This window comes from Temnothorax americanus, unplaced genomic scaffold (genome assembly GCF_048541705.1).
Source record: "Temnothorax americanus isolate GAGA-0224 unplaced genomic scaffold, ASM4854170v1 Scaffold11, whole genome shotgun sequence".
Lineage (NCBI taxonomy): Eukaryota > Metazoa > Arthropoda > Insecta > Hymenoptera > Formicidae > Temnothorax > Temnothorax americanus.
In genome coordinates this window covers 840032-862600 of record NW_027509242.1, presented here as the reverse complement: position 1 = coordinate 862600, position 22569 = coordinate 840032, and the positions used below count along the sequence as shown (strand labels likewise).

The 22569-nt window shown below is 37.7% G+C and overlaps 3 protein-coding genes across 7 annotated transcripts in view; 2 read left to right on the top strand and 1 right to left on the bottom strand.

The window, feature by feature from the left end:
• Window positions 1–47: 47 nt before the first annotated feature.
• Window positions 48–4185, top strand: LOC143907818 (dnaJ homolog subfamily C member 11). Of its 2 annotated transcripts, none has more exons than XM_077424834.1 (8): window positions 48–242; window positions 644–773; window positions 1008–1251; window positions 1435–1745; window positions 1869–2076; window positions 2153–2714; window positions 3075–3204; window positions 3287–4185. In XM_077424834.1, the coding sequence occupies exons 1-8, from the start codon at window positions 171–173 to the stop codon at window positions 3307–3309; spliced, it is 1680 nt and encodes a 559-aa protein (XP_077280960.1). In that variant the 5' UTR covers window positions 48–170; the 3' UTR covers window positions 3310–4185. The 2 variants fall into 2 exon arrangements, with proteins under 2 accessions (XP_077280960.1, XP_077280953.1); XM_077424827.1 differs by having other exon boundaries at window positions 50–242; window positions 1432–1745.
• Window positions 4170–22569, bottom strand: part of LOC143908105 (uncharacterized protein C1orf50 homolog) — a 36799-nt gene continuing 18399 nt past the window's right edge. Inside the window, exons 1-5 of one of the 3 annotated variants that reach the window (XM_077425434.1) lie at window positions 6400–6545; window positions 5086–5212; window positions 4907–5016; window positions 4600–4818; window positions 4170–4514 (exon numbers count right to left, since the gene is read on the bottom strand). In XM_077425434.1, coding sequence (XP_077281560.1) covers window positions 4326–4514; window positions 4600–4818; window positions 4907–5016; window positions 5086–5143 — 576 coding nt within the window. In that variant the 5' untranslated portion in view covers window positions 5144–5212; window positions 6400–6545 and the 3' untranslated portion in view covers window positions 4170–4325. Of the gene's footprint in view, window positions 4515–4599; window positions 4819–4906; window positions 5017–5085; window positions 5213–5402; window positions 5550–6399; window positions 6546–22569 lie in introns of those variants that run through there. The other 2 variants (XM_077425424.1, XM_077425444.1) reach the window with 2 other exon arrangements.
• LOC143908092 (small ribosomal subunit protein eS7-like) lies at window positions 7581–9096 on the top strand. Of its 2 annotated transcripts, none has more exons than XM_077425403.1 (5): window positions 7581–7716; window positions 8109–8279; window positions 8370–8551; window positions 8736–8886; window positions 8986–9096. In XM_077425403.1, exons 2-5 carry the CDS (start codon window positions 8109–8111, stop codon window positions 9061–9063), a joined length of 582 nt encoding a protein of 193 aa, XP_077281529.1. In that variant the 5' UTR covers window positions 7581–7716; the 3' UTR covers window positions 9064–9096. The 2 variants fall into 2 exon arrangements, with proteins under 2 accessions (XP_077281529.1, XP_077281538.1); XM_077425412.1 differs by lacking the exon at window positions 7581–7716 and adding an exon at window positions 8029–8046.

The window sequence follows — 22569 nt, the reverse complement described above, 5'->3', positions numbered from 1 at the left end:
TACCATCTAGCGGCGTCCGGGGGAATCGCCCGTCCTACCGGCCCGCTGTTGTCCCTTCTGCCGTGCCGTGCCGTGCCGTAACCTATAAAAAGCTGCGAGGAAACGGGCGGCCCGAGACCCGAGATCACCGGAGACCCGACGGCGCGGCAGCGAAATTCGCGGTTTTTAAAATGGACGACGAGAGTGACCAGGAGACCACGATCGAGGACGACTACTACACGTTCTTGAACATCGCGAGAAACGTGAGAATGCTCCCCGGCGACCCGTTCCGCGATTTCGCCCGGTTTCCCCGGAGGGTGGTCGATCGGGTCTCGTACCTCTCTCTCTCTCTCTCCACGTGACACCGTCGCCTTTTGCACGCTGACGTAACGGAGTCCCGGAGTCGCGGACGAGATAAACTGGGAAACGCGACGTCGATGCTGCCTAAGTCAACATCCTCGTTCGCTTGATTCTAGCGTATTATATTTATCCCGCAACAGAATCTTCCGTTGTAGAACGCAGATCTGTTCGGCTCTCGTGTTACACACGAATGGATGTCGTTTTAAATCCGTTTCCGTTGATCTTTTCTCTCATAAAAGATCTACCTTTGCTGAATGATGCAATTGCGCGTCCTTCGCTGTAATGATTCCCACTGACGTTCCAGGCCAGTCCCGAGGATATCAGCAATGCGTACCGCAGACTCAGTAGACTCTACCATCCGGACAAACACACGGATCCGACGCTTAAAAAGGAAGCGGAGATTCTTTTCAATCGCACGAAGAAAGCTTACGAAGGTATTATATCGCTGGCACGTGTGTATACCTTTGCGTCCAGAAAGTATTGACGTTTTAGAATTATTGTTCCGTCACTGCAGCTGATATCTAGCGATTTATTCTCATCAATCTCTTTATTATTATTGCCATTACGAATTATAAAATAAAATGTTTGATCGACTCCGCTTAATTTACCGGCAACATAAATTTTACTTGTACGATTATGAATCTTGAAAGTAATAATTGGCATTGCAGTGTTGAACGATCCACATCAGAGGGCGATTTACGACTCGCTGGGAATCCGTGGATTAGAGACGGAAGGATGGGAAATTGTGCAGCGTACAAAAACGCCTCAGGAGATTCGCGAGGAATACGAGAGGCTGGCGAGGGAGAGAGAGGAGAGACGACTGCAGCAACACACCAATCCCAAAGGCACTGTAACGGTGAACATCAACGCCACCGATCTTTTCGGTAAATACGATGAAGATTACAACGATGGGTAAGATTGAGCAATTTAAATTATTACGATAAGACACAGCAAAGAGATAGCTTAATAATAAAATTTAATTATTAAGTAATATATTAAATTATTTAATATTAATTACGTATTTTTTTTTATTAAATTGATTATAATCAATAATTATAATTCTCGATTAGAAAGTTATGGATCTGTTTTCAGTAGCGGGCTGTTTTCATGCATCGAAGTCAGCGGTATGTCGTTCGCACAGTCTATCGAAGCGCCCCTCACCCTGAGAGACACCGTGACTATGTCCGGTCAACTCGGGACCCAAAACGGCACCGGTTCCGGGTCCATTAATGTCTCGGCGAAGCGGCTGATATCTTCGAAGGGTTGGGTCGAAGTTGAGGTCGGGGCCGGCAATGGTCCAACGTTCTCCCTCAAAGCATTTCGCACGTTGACAAAACGATTGTTTTGCGACGGGGCGACAATCCTGCAATTTACGTCGCATGGCGTGAAAGCTGGCTACGTTGGGAGTACGTTTACTTGCGGTTTTCATAATATAATTGTAACCATGTAATTCTTAGTCTTCTATATTATTCGTCCACTTGTTTCGCGCATAGAAAGATATCTTGAAACCAAGTTTGTTTTATGCGCAGCTCTAGCAATGCAATTGGATAAACATACGGTAGGATACCTCACGTACAGAGCTGGCATACAAGATGCCATGAGCACCATGATCGTGAGAGACACGTCTCGATCGTACACGGCGTTTTCTGTACATTTCGGACTTATACATTCTTTCGTCAGTCTTAACTATACCTATAAGATGGAAGAGAAGCAACTCAAGCTTCGTGGTAGCGTCAAGTTAGTACCGTTAACATTATTCATCCGCTCAACGGCAATAATTTACCGTGCATAATCTGTTCTATATAATTTACAGAGCCGGAACATTTGGTGCATTTCTCGAATACGGCGCAGAAAAGAAAGTATCGAAGCATAGTTCGGTCTCGGCGGCTGTACGCATCGGCGTCCCAACTGGCGTTACGTTGAAACTTAGATTGAGTCGCGCCTCACAGGCGTATACGTTCCCTATTCATTTATGCGACGAGATTCTTCCAGCTCCGGTCTTTTATGCCACTGTGGCACCTATAATCACTTGGACGGTCATTAAGAAACTCATAATCGATCCCGTCGTGAAAGAGCGAACGGAGCGCGAGAAGGAGAAACAGAGAGAGTTAAACAAGTCCAGAATGATGGAGAAGCAAAGGGAGGCCAAAGCGGCCACCGAACTGATGAAGGAAACCGTCAGCAGGATAAGAGCCGAGGAGGAATCCAAGAAAGGACTTATTATTACCAAAGCATTGTACGGTCGATTCGTTTATCCTCAACAGGATCGAGCTGCCACGGAGGAGAGCGGACACAGAGATGAAATGATAGATGTAACGATTCCTTTGCAATGTTTAGTCAAGGATTCCAAACTGATTCTTCACAAGGCATCTAAGGTGCGCTCTTATAATCAAAATGTCAAAAATAATAATATAATAATCATAATCATAATCTTATATTCATCATGTCAAAAATTTGTGTTTCACTTAAATATTATTTCTTTTAAATATTATTTTTTTTTGTCAGTATCTTATCTTTTGCGATCTTATTTCTAATTTTATACAATTGAGATTCAGTATGTATTAGTTTTCATTATTCCCGAAATAAATCACAATCACGTCGTACTCTTTCACTCGCAACTTTTTAACTTCGAAATAAATTTCTTATAAGTCGAGGTATATGCATATGGAGTGAAGATCAAAATATGAAAACTGAATTATTATTTGCAAATTACATGGAATTTTATACTGTTGCAGAGTCAATTACCTGGATTTTATGATCCATGTGTGGGAGATGACAAGCAGCTTTTGGTACAGTATCTCTTCCATACTCAAACGCATGAATGTATTATACAGGACGATGCACCTCTTAGGATACCAGTCTCGTGTAAGAATTTATACTTGGCTGTTATAAACAAATTTGTATTTAATGTGTCACGATTTGCTAATGTATCATTTATATGTTTCAGCACACAAAGTAAACACTACTTGACATACAGATTCAACATCAAAATCAAAAACCAGTCGTCGCAGTTCCCGTCAATGATCGGCGTTATTTTGATGTAGATTTGTTCATTTTTAGAGGTTTAATTTTACATAAAGGGCAAGAAAATATACTAAGTGTTCGTTGATCCTTATGCTTCGTACGTTAATGTCGTTTTCAGTAAAATGGTATTTTATTATTTGAAAATTTATAGTAATATTTTAAGTATGTTAAGTATCTCGCGGAAGTTTTTCGGGAAAAGTATTCTACAGAGTATAGGAAAAAAAAATCCCATACAGGTGTTCAGTTGTGCTCATGGAATGGTTTTTAGTCGTGGGTTGCAATGAGATGTGCTCATTTTGCTCATCGAAGTCGTATTCCAAATACTTTAGAAAGAGTAAAAGTCAACCACAACACAAACCTATTTACTGCCTATAGAAACGTAACGTTATATTATATCTCACACACATAAGATAGATAATATATTATAATTCCGGGGTTTTGGTTGATCTTTTGACAGCCATCTAAAGATCATTACGAGTTAAAGAAAAACAACCAGCCATAGCTACATATGCGTATTACTGCATATAGAGAAAGACATTTGTTAATTAATTGCACAACTAATTATTGAACTTACATCGGAGTTAAAGTTATTAGCGTACGATTTGTACTCTTGTACAAAATAGATATCGTTTTAAACGATGAAATGTATATAATTGTATACATAACTTCAAAAAAAATTATGTATATAATTTATAATATAAAACAGATATCTATATATCCATCTATTCTATATACCAATATAGAAATATATTTATATGTACATTTACAAGGATTATAAATAGCTCGATATTATATCACAAAATAAATTTGCTTGTTCAGTCACATGACGAGGATGCTTAATTTATTAGACTGAAGTACCTAGTTAGCTCGGTAACCTCGACAAATTTGTCCCGACAAAATGCTGCGTTTCTAGATCACACTTTTTACAACTTCATTGTAATATAATAAATTCACTAATTGTGTTACGAGCTGCTATTTAACATGACCGATTGTAAAAAGGTGTTCGTAGTCGTATCGGAAGGTAAGAAGTTTTCAATCAAGTTCAATTCGTCATTCTTTGCCTGCAACTGAAACAGCGGGGTCCACGAGCGGTCCTGTTCTAGTCTAAAGGAACCCTTGTAATTCTGCGACGGAGCCGAACTGCCCCATTCCTGAATTGAACAGATACAACAAAATTATTGGGCAAAATTTTATAAAAAAATAATTAATGCTTCGAAGGTATCGAAAGTTATTTACCTCCGGGCTAAGCATGGAAAAATAAAGCTGCCCCGATTCCCGTTGATACAAGTGATAAATGTGACCAGGCTGTTTCACAAAGTTGCAGGCCGCATGATGAAGCTTGGCATTACGTTGCGCCTCCAACAAAATACCCTCGGCCTGCTTTTGCAGAAATCTGATCTGTTCTGCAATCACTTGCAACTTGTTACGCGCATTGGCTTTTATACAGTTATCTGCCTGTACAAAAACGATATAAAAATTTGTAAATATATAATAAAATCATATATTTTAGTTTAATTTTTTATAAACGTTACGCTTGTATTGCCTTTTCAATTTCCGCAACCAGTGCCTTTAAATCCTGCTGGCTTGCTTTTGCCACAGCTGCTGGATCAATTAACGATATACCTTGCGGCATGATATTTCTTTCCACTAGTGCTTCAATGAGAAAACGCTGATTAAGTAAATATTACAGCACTCAAATTTTTCTATTGTCACAGATTATACCTTTATTTGAAAGATCGTGTAGGCTGTTCGTTGCATCCATCGTGCTGTTATTATCCATTATACATTCAGTTATGTATAATTATGCAATAGAAATTATTGAAAAAGATCCAATCGGCCGAACAATTATCTGTAATTTATAAATGCTTACATTAAAACGTTAAAAGTAATTGATAAATGTTTACATTATTTAAAACGTTTATATATATTATATTGTAAAAAATTCTCGCTTCGTTCACCACACCGTGCATTTAGAAACTTCACAAAATTGCGCGATATCAATTTAAATATTTTCTTTCTTTATTTTCAATGGCACTTGCCTTCTTTCGAACTTGAATCGAAATTGTTCGAAATTCGCCGAGAAAAAGCCGTGCAAAACCTGCATTCTATATTTTTCACAATTAGAACAAAGAGTATTTGAAATCCAGATAGATAAGTCGAAAGGGGTCCGATCTAGAGAGCCTCTAGGGTCATGTTCCAAAACTCACTCTAGTTAACTAAAATGCTATAGTGTACGTGACGTAAACTATAGATTTTAGTTGCCCAGAGTGAGTTTTGGAACATGATCCAGGAGAGAGTAGAGTCCCATATCGTAGACCAGCCTTAAGGTAAAATTTCATAGGCATGCAGTGAAAATTTAAGCAGCAGCAGATCGTACTGCGTGGCTACAAAATAGAGAAGTTCTCGAGTTTCTAGAACTCCTCTATTTTATAGCCACGCAGCACGATCTGCTGCTGCTTTTCACTGCCCATGAAATTTCACCTTTACTGGTCCATGGTTATACAGTAAAGGAAGCGGACCAACAGTTGCATGTTCCAACATCTCTTCTCTTTCATGATTTTTTTACATTATACGGAAAAAAAATCTGTTTTACTGATAAACAGTAAGTATAGTATAAAAATCGATAGAAAACAGTCTAAGTAGTTGATTAATTTTTTGTTTCCAAGTTCAATTTCCGGAACAATTTAAATTTTGCAATTTCTTTTTCTTTGATGCTCGTGCACGTGTGCTCTGGATTCTTCGATCACGTGGTGGCACATCGAACATACGTGCTCGCGATCGAAGGTTTGCAAAGAAACATTTCTCTATTAAAAAAAAATGTGAAAAATTTTTTTCTTTAAAATAATCAATTAGATAATAATGATATACATTAATAATGATATACTCTGTTATAATTGAATTTTTATTTTAAAAAAGCACAAGAAGCATGTGCTTGAGATATCCATGCTCTAGAGCACATATTATTTGAAAAAAAAATAAAAATATTTTATACATTTTACATTCATGTGGAAAAATATAATTGTTTAGCCGGTATACCTTGTTGTTGTTGTTACAGACAATAGAAAGGGGGATGTCTACCACATATAGGCAGTTGTTAGCCAATTACGCAAGTGTTAGCCAATATAATGCAGGAGAGATCGGACTTATTGTTTCATATTCACATCTGAAAGTATTGTGGATGTATTCAATTCTTACATCAATAACTTTGGGTAGATATATTTCTCTATAATAAAAACATCTTATATTTACTCAGAGTTATATATGTAGTACCAGCAGTTTGTGGCAATATGAAAAAAAAAGCGTAATTAATTTTAATACGATAATTTAAATGGGTTCCATATCAATGTCTGTAACACGTACGTAGTATAACGAGTGCAAAATTACCTAAAATCTAATTATTCGATATTATTATGTATTAAAAACGAGTCCTTTTAGCTTGATATGAAAGAAAATGTCTGCTCACTATCTCATATCATTAATAGAAGGTTTTTCTTTCTATAGTCAAAATCGCTTTTCCTTCAAGAACTTTTCGATTAAAATCTACAATTCATTCTAAACGGGTATCAATTACACGTACCTCTTCTAATTAAGAATAAACGATAAATGTAATAGGTATAAATATTATACATGACAAAAATAAATTATATATTGTAATGAAAAGGCAAATTTCAAATTTCTTGAAAAGTTTCTTAAAAATTTGCTAAATTTCGACAAATAAAAATCGTAGATACAGTATATTTCCTCATAAAGCCTCAGAAGATAAAATACCATCTATCGATCGAATTCGATTTTTATAAAAAAAAAAAAAAAAAACAGTTTTCAATGTTTCCATGCATCTGAAATTTTTCGATTTATATAAAGCTCTGCCAGACGAACGTATTTTTAAATAATATTTGTTAAAGAAATATTCACATGCACGTTTTTACTTTTGTCTAAATAAAAAAAAAAAGTTATCTGGTTGTCAATCATAAAATTATTCTAAATAAAAAAAATTAAAATCCTAAGAGGACACATGTCCCTCCTTGCCGCCACTCATGGGCGCCCATTCTGCTTTCTGCTTATTTATATAATTGAAACAAATATATATTATATATCTGCGTATACACGCGGACAGAGCAGGGGCTTGCGCGCGACCAGCATATATCCTCTCCACCTGAGTTGAGTAGTTCGGACGCGAACCGTAGCATAGCACGGATACGAACCCATGTCACAAATGTCACAATACCGTGCCCATGTATCGTTACCGAGCGTAACGACGTAGTTGACCAGGCGACAGCAGATGGCTAGCTGTCCGCTGTCGCTGTCCCTTCCTAATTCCTAGCCTCTCTTTCGTGTCGCGGTCAGGTGGACAAGGTGGGCATTTTGATTGCGTTCGACTTTGCAGCCTTTCAATATACGACGATGTATGAAATCACGCGTCGCGCGACGCCGGAGAGTCCGCGGCCGGCGAAACGATTGATATCCATCCCAGATCGCGCGTCCGCGGCGTGATTACGGCGGATTTCGTCCGCACCCGCGATCCTCGCGTTCACCATAACGTCGCGCTTCGACGTCGCCGACGATCGTTCTCGGCGTTCTCGCGTCGTCGGAGGATCGCGTCTTCGGAGTATTGACAGAATCCACGCTGGAGTTAATATTGCTATACGATGTTGCCCGACGAATGACGAATATCTCGCGCGGATGGTGCGCACGCGGACACTCGTAAACAATGTCCTAACCTCAATATTGTTTTTTTTTTTTTCCAGATGTTCACGGCTAACGCGAAGATAATTAAAAGCGGCGGCTCGGAGCCCGACCAGTTCGAGGCGGGCATCTCCAATGCTCTTCTGGAACTGGAGATGAACAGCGATCTGAAGTCGCATTTGAGGGAACTTTATATCACCAAGGCGAAGGAACTAGAAGCAAACAATAAAAAGGTAGACTTTGATTCCTTGCTACAACTGGGTATTTGTTTGTTTAATATCCTCCCTAAGGACACTGTGCTGAGCCGCTTGCTTTCCTTACAGTCGATCATCATATATGTACCGATGCCGAAACTGAAGGCATTCCAAAAGATTCAGACCAGGTTAGTACGCGAGTTGGAGAAGAAGTTCTCTGGCAAGCATGTGATGTTCGTCGGCGAACGTAAAATCTTACCGAAGCCGACGAGAAAGACGCGCACGAAGAATAAGCAGAAGCGTCCTAGGAGGTAAGAAAATGAAAATGATACTCGACACTTGATTGAACAGGCGTAATTTAATTATGTCAATAATTATTGCATCATTAGTATTTTATTTCTACTTTGCGAATACCAAGTTATTCCAATATTCAATATTGCTTAACGTTTATTTTGAATTCTGATTGTAATTCTACACAATTCATTTTCACTTTAGCCGTACGTTGACTGCGGTATACGACGCCCTGCTGGAGGATATTGTCTATCCCGTCGAGATTGTAGGCAAACGAATTCGAGTAAAACTCGACGGCTCGCAAGTAATCAAAGTTCATTTGGACAAAAATGAACAAACGAATATCGAACACAAGGTACATTTATCACGTTTTCCATTTTCTCTGTGCATAGCACTTCGCTGTGTCTGACCTATTATTACGTGATCCGTATTAATCTTCCTCATCTTTCGACAGGTCGATACCTTTGCTTCGGTGTACAAACAACTAACTGGGCGGGATGTAACGTTCGAATTTCCCGAATCTTATGTATGATTTATTAAATATTAAAACATTTGAACCAACGTATTATTTGTTACGATCATATTTATTTTTGTATCATTTCTCACTTTCTTAACCCTCGTTCAAAATGGTTATTCGTCGTTCGTCGAAATCTACCGAAAGATTTTCTTTTTGGTTAGAAGAAACATCGAAGTAAAAATGTTCTTTTAAAACTTCATTTTTAATTAGATATATGTTCATTAAATATTTTGATATAAATATTTATAGCAAATATAATCCTCTCGGCAATTTGTGGAAGTTACAATTTATTTATTAACCTGTAGAGGATATAGGAAGCCTATTTTTATGCTTTACGGGGATCGCTTTTTTTTTTTTTTAATAAAGTGATAAATTTAATAAATAAAAATTGTAAAAAGTTATGAAAAAACTTACCCGTCTTTTAAAGGTTAATCGGTGAGAGAGAGAGAGAATCCTGCATATTTTTTTATTATTGTACCATCAAACAATACGAAAGGACTATACTTCGTTTTTTCAAGCCGGTTCTTTTTATCATCTGATTATTTAAACGCCTACGAATTCATATTTTCCTGTTCATCTATGTGCTTTCAACATGTCGAAAAAAAAACAGAATCAAATTAAAATCCTAAAGGGAAAAACTGGGTCTTTATTATTTTCAAGTTCTTGCGTATTCGCCGATTTCTTTTTTACCTTAGCGATTGCAGGGATAATACCTTTTCTCTATAAGCAAAGATCATTTTTGGATCTTTAATTGCTTAATATTATTTATAATATTTTCTTATTTATTTCTTCCGAAAGATTAAATATTTCATTGCCATGTACATGTAAAAATAGATTAACTGAATCTTTCGCTTTAAACTGAATTTTCGGAACCTGTCAAAATATAATGCAAAAATTACTGGACTGTCATGAAAAAGAGAGAGCCCAAAAAATTAAAAAATTGATAATTAAAGAAATAGAATACAAGCTTGAACACGTCTTCGAAAAATAATTCAAAGTAATTTTCTTTAACTTAATATTTGAAATATCAAAATCCAATTAATCGAGAAACATTCCTGAAAATCCAAACTTTTTTTTAACGCGATAAAAGAAATCGATGTTTTTATTTCCTGGACACTGGTTTAACCCCTTGTATCTCGATAACAAAACTCATCGCCGTTACTCGATCGGAGACTCTAAGCTGGAAGGAAAATAGCGTGAGAACATAAGGCAGATGTGAGTATAGAAATGTACGAAAGCAAGCGACTGTGCAATAGCACCCGTAGTTCTGGATCAGGGTCAGGAAGGCCCGGAGGGTCGCGAGGTCGAAGGGTTCAAGAAATAGCGTGCTCTCCCTTCGAATTCACTGTACGACAAGCGAAATAAGCTACGAATTCTCAAAAAACTCGCGGATCTTTAAGCTTTTTGCGTTGGCACGGAGAAACCGAAAAGAGGCTGCTAATTAATCAATCCGAATAAAATAAACACATTTGCGAATTTATAAAAGTATAATAATTTAGAATGTATAAAAAAATATTTTTATAGGAAGACGCAAAGATTTTACATTGACTGACTAGCTATATCTCTATTTTATTTAAATTAATACAATCACGTTTTTTAATTTTATTTTGAACATACGCAGGAGAATAAAATTTAATTTTGTAGTCAAATTTCAATTGATCGACATTTATAGGTCCATGCTTGGTTGAAGGAGACTTCGAAACAACGGGATTAAAATAAAATTTGGTGCTTAAATTAATAATTTACAGTAATACATTTTTTTCACTAATTCAACAGTAACTGTGCCAGAGATATTTTATTCGGAATTTTTTATTCCTTAGATAATAGCGATAAATTATTGAGTATATCTGCGCAGCAAATACGTAAATTTACAATTTAATTTAAAAAGAAAAGTAACAATATTATATTTAAGTCGTTATACATCGTGCCTCGCTCATTAAAAGTGTCACAATCAAATCAATGAAAATGAACGAGTCATACGCACGTGCGTACCTGTCTGAAAAATGATACTCTTGCACAGGTAGCCTTTCATTCGTACCGGCGCTCGCGTGAGAATGCAGGGGATGCAAAAATGCCGAAACACCGTTTCCCACCCCAGATTCAACGGCCACCCCTCGCGCGCTAAGTGTTGCATAAATAACTACCCGTGCCGCATCGAGAAACTGGACCGTATTTCCGGCCATCTGCCTTATCGGAAATAACGAGTAATTGCGGGTATTACACTAATCGTGAATCGCGAAAAGTATATTAGAAATCGAATTACATTAAAGGAAAAAAAAAAGAAGAAAGGATATAATAACTAATAAGAGTCATTTAATTTGAAATCGCGAGAATCGTAATCCCGGAAAGAAATTTTTAAGCAGTTGTCAAGCCCTTTTAAACTCAACTCAACTTTCGCCTTAAATATATTTTTGTATTAAATTGAAAACGACAAGAATGTCAGCTAATAAACGGAATACGCGCTTGTGTGTGTAATTACCCTTCGTCCCTTCGAGCACTGCAGATGTTTACTACAGCTCTTTAAATAATGCAGATCGGACCAAGGAAAGGAAGAAGTATAAGTGCTTAAAATAGAGAACGGAAAAGAAAAGATTATATCTTCTAAAAATTGCAAAATTTTAAATCTTTACATTTGATTTTTTGCTGTATCTTCATTACCAATATTTTCTTTTCAAGCACAATCCTCGATTATAAATTAATACCATAAGTAGAAATTACTTTATGACAGAATAAATATCTTTGTAAAACAGTATTTTTTTCTGTAATGTTGTTTATTTCAAGATCAGCTGTGTTTAAAGATTTCATCGATTACTTTCAAATGTACGTACATCTAATACTGGTGAATTTTATTTAGTAAGACTTTCGTGGCGATAGACGAAATTCTTGGGATAACCCAGCAAAAACGAATTGATCGTCGTGCTTATATATACTAGCATAGCGAACATGCTGAAAAAGATGAGAATAGCGGGAGTCATTAACCAATTATCTACCCCGGTAATCTCCCCCCAGTGGCTATATAGTTGGTACCCGCATAGTTAACGCCGCGCGTCGACGAGAATTCATTTAACTGTTCTTGCCGAATGATTCACGTCGATCTTGCATGAATCGTCGACGAATCAATTCCCATCAGGGGCATATCGTGTGCTGCGGGTGGCGCGTGTCGATGTTCTCAAAAATCAGCACCTTGAACGACAGGGTGGATCGCTTCGAATCAACGCACAGCTTGTAATATTTTATATTGTACATGATTTTATATATATATATATATATATATATATATATAAAACTGAAACTCTAGCATATATGATAGCACAACGCATTAAGGAATTACCGAATAAAACCGAGGATTAATTTAATGGAGAGAATAGATGAATTAAATATGTTCAATAAATGCTGATGAAAGCGACGTTAAAAATCGACTAAATAGAATTAAGAATAAATATATATGATAAAAAGGTTTATTTGGCAAACAGACGAATTATATCTGGCAACCCACATTTCTTTACTTTCTTATCACCCATTTACAGACACATCTGTCTGGTCAGAAAGTTTTAATAACATTTGTGTGTGAGAAAGTATAATAAAATTATCTCACAAGCTGCCATGCATCTCAAAGAGATTTTTCCCTTTTTTGTATGCATTGTACAATTCACGTACGTACGTGCGTGTACCGTTGGTGAAAAGTTCTAGAAGGGCGAACAGAAAGGAAACGGTTCTACGAGAAACGGTCAACGGATGAGACTCACATAACTGGATCCGCGACTATTATTAAAGGGTTAAAGAAATCGTTGAGATATGTAAAAGAGGAGATCGATTTAGCTGCCGTGACACACGAATGCTAAACCGGTAACTCTTGCGTCATTGCAAAGGGGATGGGCGTAACGGTTAAATAACAGTCGCACCGAAGCTGCGTCATTTTAAATAGAAAATTAAATAGAATATTTATATTTCGCTCTTAATATGCATGTGTAATACCGATGGCAATTATTTAGAATCTGCAAATCGAGCTAATAGAATAAAAATGTGAGAACATCCGAAGCATTTAACTCGGAAATTTAGAATTTCTCGATCAATACTATGAATAAATATAAATATAGATTTAACATTATAAGTGCCATTTAATTGCAAAGAATATTCTTTCTTTTGTATTACTTCAAATATTAATTCTTTACTCTTTCATATATATAAATGATTTAAAGATCGGAGATTCTGATGCCGTTCCGCTAGGAAATTCTCTTTGTGCTCTTCCTGAATCTTAATTTTGACGAGATAAGTGAACCAAATAAATCTCACTCCTGGACAACTCCACCTGGAGATACTTTTCACGTGCACAGTATTTCGAATTTACCGTCGCGAAGAAATCCCATTTGGCAGAAATTTCCGAGAGTTCTCGGTTTATATCTTTCTGCCTGGCACCTGGGCCGTTCGCCCCCCTTTAGGATTTTCAGGGGGTGACCAGCACCCCTCGGTGGAGAGTATCGGGAGAGGAAACCGCCGCGTACGTTAACGTGCGGAAACAGGTAAGGAGCAAACGTGTTCGGAAGCAAGGATCTTCCCGTCTCGTCTCGCGATCTCTTTTCTCCCTCGACGATAGGGGGAAAAGATGACAGAGAAGGGGAGCGGAAGGATGTCTGAAAAGGAACGTTGCGCCGAACCGTTTTCCCAGGGGGCCTCCTCTGAAGGGCCCCCATCAACCACCACGTGCAACGAAGGGCCTAGCGAGTATATAAGGGCCCGCTCGGCCTGCAATGACCTCAGAGCGTCACGGTCAACGTTGAGGAGAGGAGGTCTCGGCTTCTTCGACCGTTCGACCGTCCCGGTCACGGTCGAGGAGGATCCGAAGGAGCGAAGAAGAGAGGAGACGAGAGGAAGTAGGCCGCAGTCATCTAATCGGCGATCGCCATCATTTTTCTGTCGCAGATCCGATCGGAGCGTCTACCACCCACGATGGTGAGTATAGTTTCGGGTTTTTGTCCTGGCTAGCACGTGATCTTGGTGCTTCGATAGACTACGCTAAAAGTCGTCTATATAATCTGGTTTTCGGGCCCCGCGGATCTTCGACGTTCTGCCTCGTGAAGCCTCGGAAATTTTACGCTTCTCCGCAAATAGCGATCGACTATCGCACGCGAAAAATTGGGCGAGTTACACTTCATTACCAAAAACCAAATTATACGTTTGCATCTATTAACGTTCGCTCTGGAAGAAGTACATTTACAGGCGATTATTATAGAAAATCTAATTTATCGCCACGTCCTTTTGAAGCCAACGAACGTTGTCAAAGTGAGATTCTGAAAGTTAAAATTTCTCGACTCGCTTAGTTTTTCGCGAATGAGACAGTCGATTATACAGTACGATTCATCGTGAAACGAGAACGCCAGAGGCGATTCGCTATAGCGGGCGCGCTTCGAGAAATTTATATCGAGAGATTCGAATTGAATTGATTTCGAGCTAAATTACAAAAATCATGACACACAGTTCGTTCAACCAACCGCGCGATTAATTGCGCGTTTAGATTGACGCGCGATGTCACGAACAGATATGCGGATTCCTTTCTTTTGATTTTGATTGTGAAAATTTTCGGGCAGGTAGAAAACGGGCAAATTGCTGAAAACGAGAAAAATTAACCGCCCACGACGTGCCAAGAGAGACTTAACGTGAAATTTGATCGCGACGGAGGTGTCTTGAGATAATTCGCGAGACAGAATAGCGTGAATCTACGATCGAAATTACCGAGTTACGCGCGTATTGATCATTCGGACCTACTCTATCCAGGCACTAATATCCCTCCCCAAAATGTGACTTGAAATTTGCTCGTCTAATCCCCCTTTTCGCTGCTGTGTTCGAAAGTTCTGTCTGCTTTTGTCTCATCTTTCTCACGTCTGATCAAATTGCTCTGTGTGTAATATTGATCCTTTGAAATTTGTACTCGTCTAAAAATATAGGCGCTCTCCTCAAACTGCTTCTCCTGTTAACGGCGTTATCACTACTCACACACGCGTCCGTTGAAAATTATTATTATTATTATTATTATATTACCGACATAACCGGAATGACTCCTTGCAAAAAAACGTTTCGTGAAATCTTCATACGGATAATTAATTTTGGCAACGCGGCAGATTGATCCAAATTTTTCAGTATCGTCCGAGATTTGCGACTCGCCGAGATACTAAAGTCATTTGGATAATCTTCGTTTCGAGATTGCGAGTAGTGATATCACACTCCCTCTCAGCTTATCCTCTCACCTGTATCTGTAGATTTTCATAACGTTTTCAGTTGCTGTTAATAGTGCACGTTTACGAGCGGCCAAAGTGCGCTCGTAGGCGTGCAGTCATTCGTAGTCGATCGTAGATCAACAGTTAAATGTACAGATCCATCAGTGTAATTAGTTTTGTTATGTATAAATTAACGAAATGCATGCGATTAACTTAACACATCGTGTGCGTGCGCATTAAACTCTCAGTTTCAAGCTGCTGTTTCTGTACCGACTCGACTCAATCTGTGTCATCTACTCTATTTAGTTTCCACACCAGCTGCTTAATAAACCTGCAATAAATCTGCATGAGTAGACACTTCTGTATCCTGTCAAGCATTACGTCCCGCACGTCAGAAATTGTCGATACATCGTTTGTTGCGCAAAGTAACACGGAGACAACGTGAGAACCTTCACATAAAACGGAAAGGTGTCGTTTATCGAAATTTTTATCGTGTAACTTCGTAACATAATATAGGGGGTTAAGTTTCAATTAAAAAATGTGCAGATTCAAGCAGGTGAAATAACTACTTTATCCTTAGTTCCGAATATGATGATACGATCCAAAATGACATCGAGCAATATCGAATGTCCGAGATAATCCACGTAGAAACTTTTTTTTCTATTCTATCAACTCATTGTCCCGTTACGCCGGTTAAAATTGCCGTTCAATCTCAAGCTGAGAACATTTGTCGTATGCTCAAATTTGAAAACAAACGCTTTTCCTATGAGATTGTCACACTCGCAACAGTTTTACGGTCAATATGGAGTTTAATTGTTAAGATTTAAAGTTATTCTATTTAAATTTGTTGCTACTAAAAAGTTTGTAATGGATCAATGCAGTGGTAACGTTAATAAAACAGAATGCCATGCAATTTATAGACGAGAATGTATAAATATACGACCAAAGATAATTTGCGTGGACGATTAGGAACAATGTATAACAGTTTGATAAAATAGATGAGATACAGGAATTATTTAACAATCACGAAATCTGTTTTTACAGAATAATTTCACGACCGACGTTACTCTCGGTCGCTTATCTCGGTATTCCGGGAATTAATTAATCGACTAATTTAATCGATAGCATTTTTTATTAACAGTGACTCGACAGAAATTCACTTCAAATCTCACCGATATAGCAGTATAGAATATGATATATTTGTTGGATTAATTGTTATTTACATGATTACATATCTTGGTCTTTTCTGCTGTTATCGATAATAATCGGCATAATCGCTTTAGGCAATATTCAGATAATCGATATTGTATGTTAAAATAAATTTGATTAACATTGCACGATTCCAATTTCGAAACAAGCACTATTCAAAATATGAGCAAGTTTTGTTGCAAAATAAAACAAATTCAGAAAGACGTTTGAAACGTGATAGAAAACAAGACTTTTTCACGAGCAACAAACTTATATTATCTAGACAAGTAAAGGGTAAAATAGTGGACCAACAAAAACCAGTAATCATATTAGAAACTTCAAATTTGCTGCTGCATTTTGAAAGAATGATTAAGATGTAAAACCGGACAAAGTATTTGTAATGAAGTTTCTTTGATGATAACAAGTAAAACAAAAAATTCTTTAGCGTAATCTAATAAAAGAAAGATTATGTAATTTCGGACTGATATTTCATTTGTACGCCAGAAAAAGAACAAATACAACTACATCTTTATTTAAGCCACAAAACAGATGTGCATCCGATTATCGAAATATATACATATATAACAGGCATTTAAATACTCGGGTTTTCAATATATGATGCAAAAATTATCGGGACTGAAATTTTCCGCTATAAAAATTCATGGTTTACTTTATTACTGCATTTGGCGAATATTCTGACCTGACCTTTTACGATTAAAGCAACAATACTTTTTTATACGTTTTCTAAAACAAAAAATGCAGTTAATAATGAAACTGATATTCGTACAACTTTTTTATTACAAGCAATAAGACTAACCGAAAAAAAAGTTTTTGTAATAAAATTTATGAAAATTATAGATGTTTGACATTTAAACTTAATAGTGTACATTCGAATTTAAGTTATTTGACAAATGAAGGATTATATATTTAATTAAATTCATATATGAGATAAATCCAAGCTGTTCCGAAACGACAGATTTTCAATTCAGCAAAAAATATATATATATATTATTGTGTTATACAAGTTTCAACAGATCCTGTTTCAGCAGCATTATAAAAAAAAAGAAAGCAAGAAAAAGTTATATATTTATGACATTCCAAAAAAAAATTATTCTCTATTCCAGATAAAACACATCCAAATAAGCTATTTAATAAAAAAAAAGATACATTTAAAAGAAAGAAAGAGAAAAAGAGAAATTTTATAACAATAAAATCAATACAATTGTTCTTACACTAAAGTTATATAAGCTTTGCAACCAAATTGAGAACTACTAATGTGACAATATTGGCAATGTTAAAAATTATTTTGCAACTGAAATAAATAAAAGCATTTAATGTTATCGAGATATCGCGAAGGAATTTATGCTGTTCCGGGCAGTCGTTTCACCTGTTCGCATATTCGATCAGGGTGAAGGGAATCGGTTTAACTGTTCCCCATATACTTACGCCGGAAGCAAAGAGCATGTCGATCGTATTAGCACACACTCGTACACCGTAACCGATATAAACCCTGCATTGATTCGGTCACCGAATACATCGACACGCAAGAATTGATATTTTAAATGTGTTTTCATAACCCAAAGGAGTTTATATATCACTATGGAAATATCAGTCACGCGCATATATTGCGACATATATAGTACCACTTCCGATTTAACTATTTGATCCTCGTATCTATCTAACCGGATTAATCTAACCGGATTTATCTAACTGGATTTACTTACAACAGATGAGAATACATGACAAAAGTATAGATTCGTCTGTACGTAATGATAAAAAAAAATTTACTCTGTTTTCGTGTTACGATACTTTTCTGAAATTGGTTATATATTATGGGAAACACGCGCATATAAAATTGGTTTCTTCAAATAGAATTAAAACATTTTTATAGATCCCGTTATTGAATAAATCATTCAATCATTATTTGATCATCATCGAATCAGTATATTCTTCGATACACGCTGTGCCCTGCCAAGTTCTTAATGTGTACTCTATTACTTTACATTAATACTCTGTCGAGTAAAATTAAGATCGCGTAATAAAATAACATATTTGAAATATGGACTTGCAATAGAACAATGATGGCAACTCAATAAGTGAAATAATGGCGATTACATTTGGGCTCATTGACGACTCTTCGGGTTTTCAAAAATCGATCGACACTATACCGTTTCACAAAAATAATTTCTATTGTTTCAACAAAAAAAAGAAAATGGAAGAAATTTATTGGCTTTAACGAACACGCTAAAACGAAAGATCTCATTCGACTTTTCGAATATGGCAGTATCTTGAAACTGATTTGATTTATTCAAAGAATGAAGGAAACCACAAGAAGACAAAAACTGGAAGAATATTTTCGAGTTAAAGTGAAGGTTGCATTTAAAATCAAACGTTTGTGAAGAAAGCGTTTTTCAAAATATCAAAAAATTATAGCAATAGCTATCGCGCAATAGAAACAAACAGAGATTGGATGTTGCTTTTAATGTGGTATACAAAAAAAAGATTTCCTCCGTTTTATAAAAATTGTTTCAACAATATCCAAATCAAAATTCCTTAATCTATAATAATATTGCGGTATGTTAATGGTTCAAAAATAATTTAGACTGCTTCAGACGAGTACAAAATATCTTTGGATTCATTAAATATTTTTCCAAAAATCTCTCTCTCATCAAACGACCAGGCGAATCTGTTTTGTTTCCGAAAGAAGATACAGGTATAAAAATTGACAATTTAGTTAATATCTTACAACGAATGTGTGTGTCGAAGAAATAATCTCGCGAGACTAACCGTTGATCATCCAGGATTTTCTTCAATTTGCAAAATTGCAAATTCTCGACAGCAAGTTATGAGAAAGACGTGTTAGAATTATAGAAATCGTGATCTCTGTCAAGGAGACATTTTCAAATGAGACGTTCCAATAAATAGAACACTCGATTATTGCTTCATCGCCAGTTTCACGCGAACCCGAATAATTCGTGAAATCAACCGCGTCGCGGTTGTATAACGTATCGAGCCATAATTCAATGCTCAAGATAATTTCCTGCGAAACAGATCGACAAAGATCAGTCGTCAAAACCCGTCTCAAGACCACTCTAACGATCTGAACAAACGCCAAACACCGACGAACACCAAAAACACCGCGCCGCGATCGTTAGCGAAAGAAAAGATTCCGGGCATCAAAACGCGAAGCAGGCCGGACTCGCGTAACAAAGAGCCACGGCTTTGGCATTGTCGCGCGGCCTTCAAGAATCTAACGAGCCACAAAATAAAGAGAAAAAAAAGAGTTCCGCTTTGAAAGTCCCTCATACACGCCTCACGTACCCGGCCCTTGGTACATTCCGTACAAAGGTATTTTTCGTCACCTCGAGCTCCCGTGCCCCCCTCGCGTTTCGTGATTTACGCGCGTTCCCAGGGAAGAGAGAGAGAGAAAACCTCTAAAGGGGCTAACTAACTCATAATGCCTACAAGTCCCACGGTCCAGCATCTTGCATCAGCAGTACAACAGCGCGACTTCTTTGTCTTCCTCTCTTGCGGCCACGCTTCTTTTCCACGATTCACGCTTCGCCCTCTTTTTGTGCTCTCCGGTCTTTCCGGGGCCGGTTGTTCCGGTTGTACATATACACACAGGGAAACCATCGAGGTCTTTTTGATTCTCGCTTCTGCTCTGTTCCTCTCAGCTACACTTTCCACGCTCGTGTCCTTCCCTCCTCCACCCTCCGTTCTCCCTCCGAGAAGCGCGAGTATAATTGACATATTGTCGACCGGATCGGCTAGCGAAAGCCGCGCGTTTTACATTCAAGACTGCAGGCTACTACCAGCTGCTCGCAATAGTGCGTATTATCATATGTTTGTTGGATCGTGGTAAGCGGTATAAGTGCCACGAAAAAACTTTGAGATTTCTACACGGGAGCCGCACGGCACGAACGTCCGAAAAATTTCTTGCAAAATATATGTACAATCGCAAAAAAAAATCAACAGCTTGGGTGCTTTACAACATCGTTGTACCGTTTCTGGAAAAAGGAAAGATAGAAGAAACGCGAATCTCTGGCACTTGGAGAATTTTCCGAAATCATTCCTCAAAACCACTTCAATCTCGACTCATCGACGCGATCTATTGATTTATTTGTGACTATGTTATCGTAAGATATTCTCCGGTAACTTCCAAATCTTCGCAAAGAAATGTCAAGTCAAAATTCTTCCACGATAATCGTTCGTCTCCAATGTAAGAAGAGTAATAAAAGTGTAGCTGATAAGAACATTTCAAAGAAATTCGTCGATCTTCTCGGGGATATCTCTCGGACTCATCGATGACACCGCGGATATGTCGTGACCCTTAAACACGCCGTTTCTTGGCTATCTACGCGATACAAATTCTTTTATAGAAAAGGTCAAGCAAGTATCACAAACAAAACGTCGATCGAAAGAAATCTCTTACGCGTTAGCCGAGAATAAAAATAAGGAAGATGCTTGTACAATAATGGGATAATCGTATCTATTGGGCAAATGATCGAACTGCTCTAAGAAATCAAGTATACACACGAATTTACGGCAGACAGACGTCCTAGGCTCATTTCGTAAACGCAAAAGCACGAGCAATGCAGCAATTCAAATGACAAAATCTGGAAAAGTTATCCAAAATCTCGATATAAAATTTATAGTTTTATACGTTTAAAGTATTTATAAAGGCGAACGTATTTAAAACTAGAGAAAAACAGCTTTTTTCTCGGATAACTTAATCGTCGTTATGTCTGTCAGTGACAATTAATCAAAAATAGAGATAAAATTTAGCACGTTAAAGTCAAGATATACAAAACTAATTTACCAACAACTGTCCACGAAGAAATTAAGATTAAACATTATGACCGAAAAACTGAATGTGAAGTTATCAAAAATGATATTTGCCAGATATCCGTCAAACGTTGATTCTCAATCTGATTTCAAATTTCAAGGGAAAAAACTAGACTTTTCAACATCATATCACAGCCGCATGGTCGTAAATTTTCTACATCAATGCCTTTTTCTTCAGCACAGCTAAATTTTCCGAGCACAATATAAATTCACCATGAAGTTAAGCGTCGCGAGATATCTTCTGATCAAAATGCAAATCTCCTGACAAGACAAAATGGAACGGATGCTAGTCTAAAATATCATCGCATCATTCACCGTCATTGCATTCTCGTATGAAGAATACGCCTGTACTGTAACGAAATTGATCGAAATTCCTCACCCGTGCTGGAAGCTCGTCGGGAAACAATAAACGTACGAGGCATTCGCGAATTCTGACAAAAAACAAAGTAGCGCAAAACAGTGAAGAACGAGAAAGCTCCTTTCGGCATCCGTTGCAGTTCAAAATAACGACGCTTATTGGCGACGACCGCACGCACACTTTTCGCACCACTAATAACTATTCGAAATCTCAAAGGGATTACTTTATTTTAGCGTCACTAAAGAGCATTTGGTAGATATCGGTTAGATTAGAGTTTCAACGCACGGAAAAACGTGAACAACCGGCCCATTTGTGTTATTTTTTTTTTTTCGTAGCTAACGCTCACACCCTTCCAGGTCTCACCACTCGGACGGCCCGGGAAAACGAGGCAGCGTCAATCAAGGGCAATCAGGGCATCAATCATGGCATCAACCAGTCGACGGGACGGCGCGGGAGGATCAAAATCGACGGGTGCAGCCGGAATCCGACGTCAGGCGGAAGCCAGCTATCCGGCGAGGAGCCGAAACGGGTACCGAAACGGATAAGGAATGTATCCGGCGCGATCTCGTTCTCCCCGATGATCGTGGGAGATCGTCGGGGATCAAGAGCGACGATCGCAACGATTCTTCAATCATCCATCAGGCAGTCTATTATATTTATTGCATCTACGGGATTTGTTGGATTTATCGCAATTATCGCGCATCATTGGTTGAAGTTATCGCATTTATACAATTTCGCATACAAGAGGGGAAAACAGGCTTTCACGTGTCTACCCGGCGAGCCTGAGGATATTTTAATTATTTGACTTGCACAACACTCGAGAGCGCCTTCGAACGAGACTTCCTCGAGGCGTACACAAAACAACTCCGCGAATTCTAGTATCGTACGTACTTTCCGGCATCAACCTCAAGACCT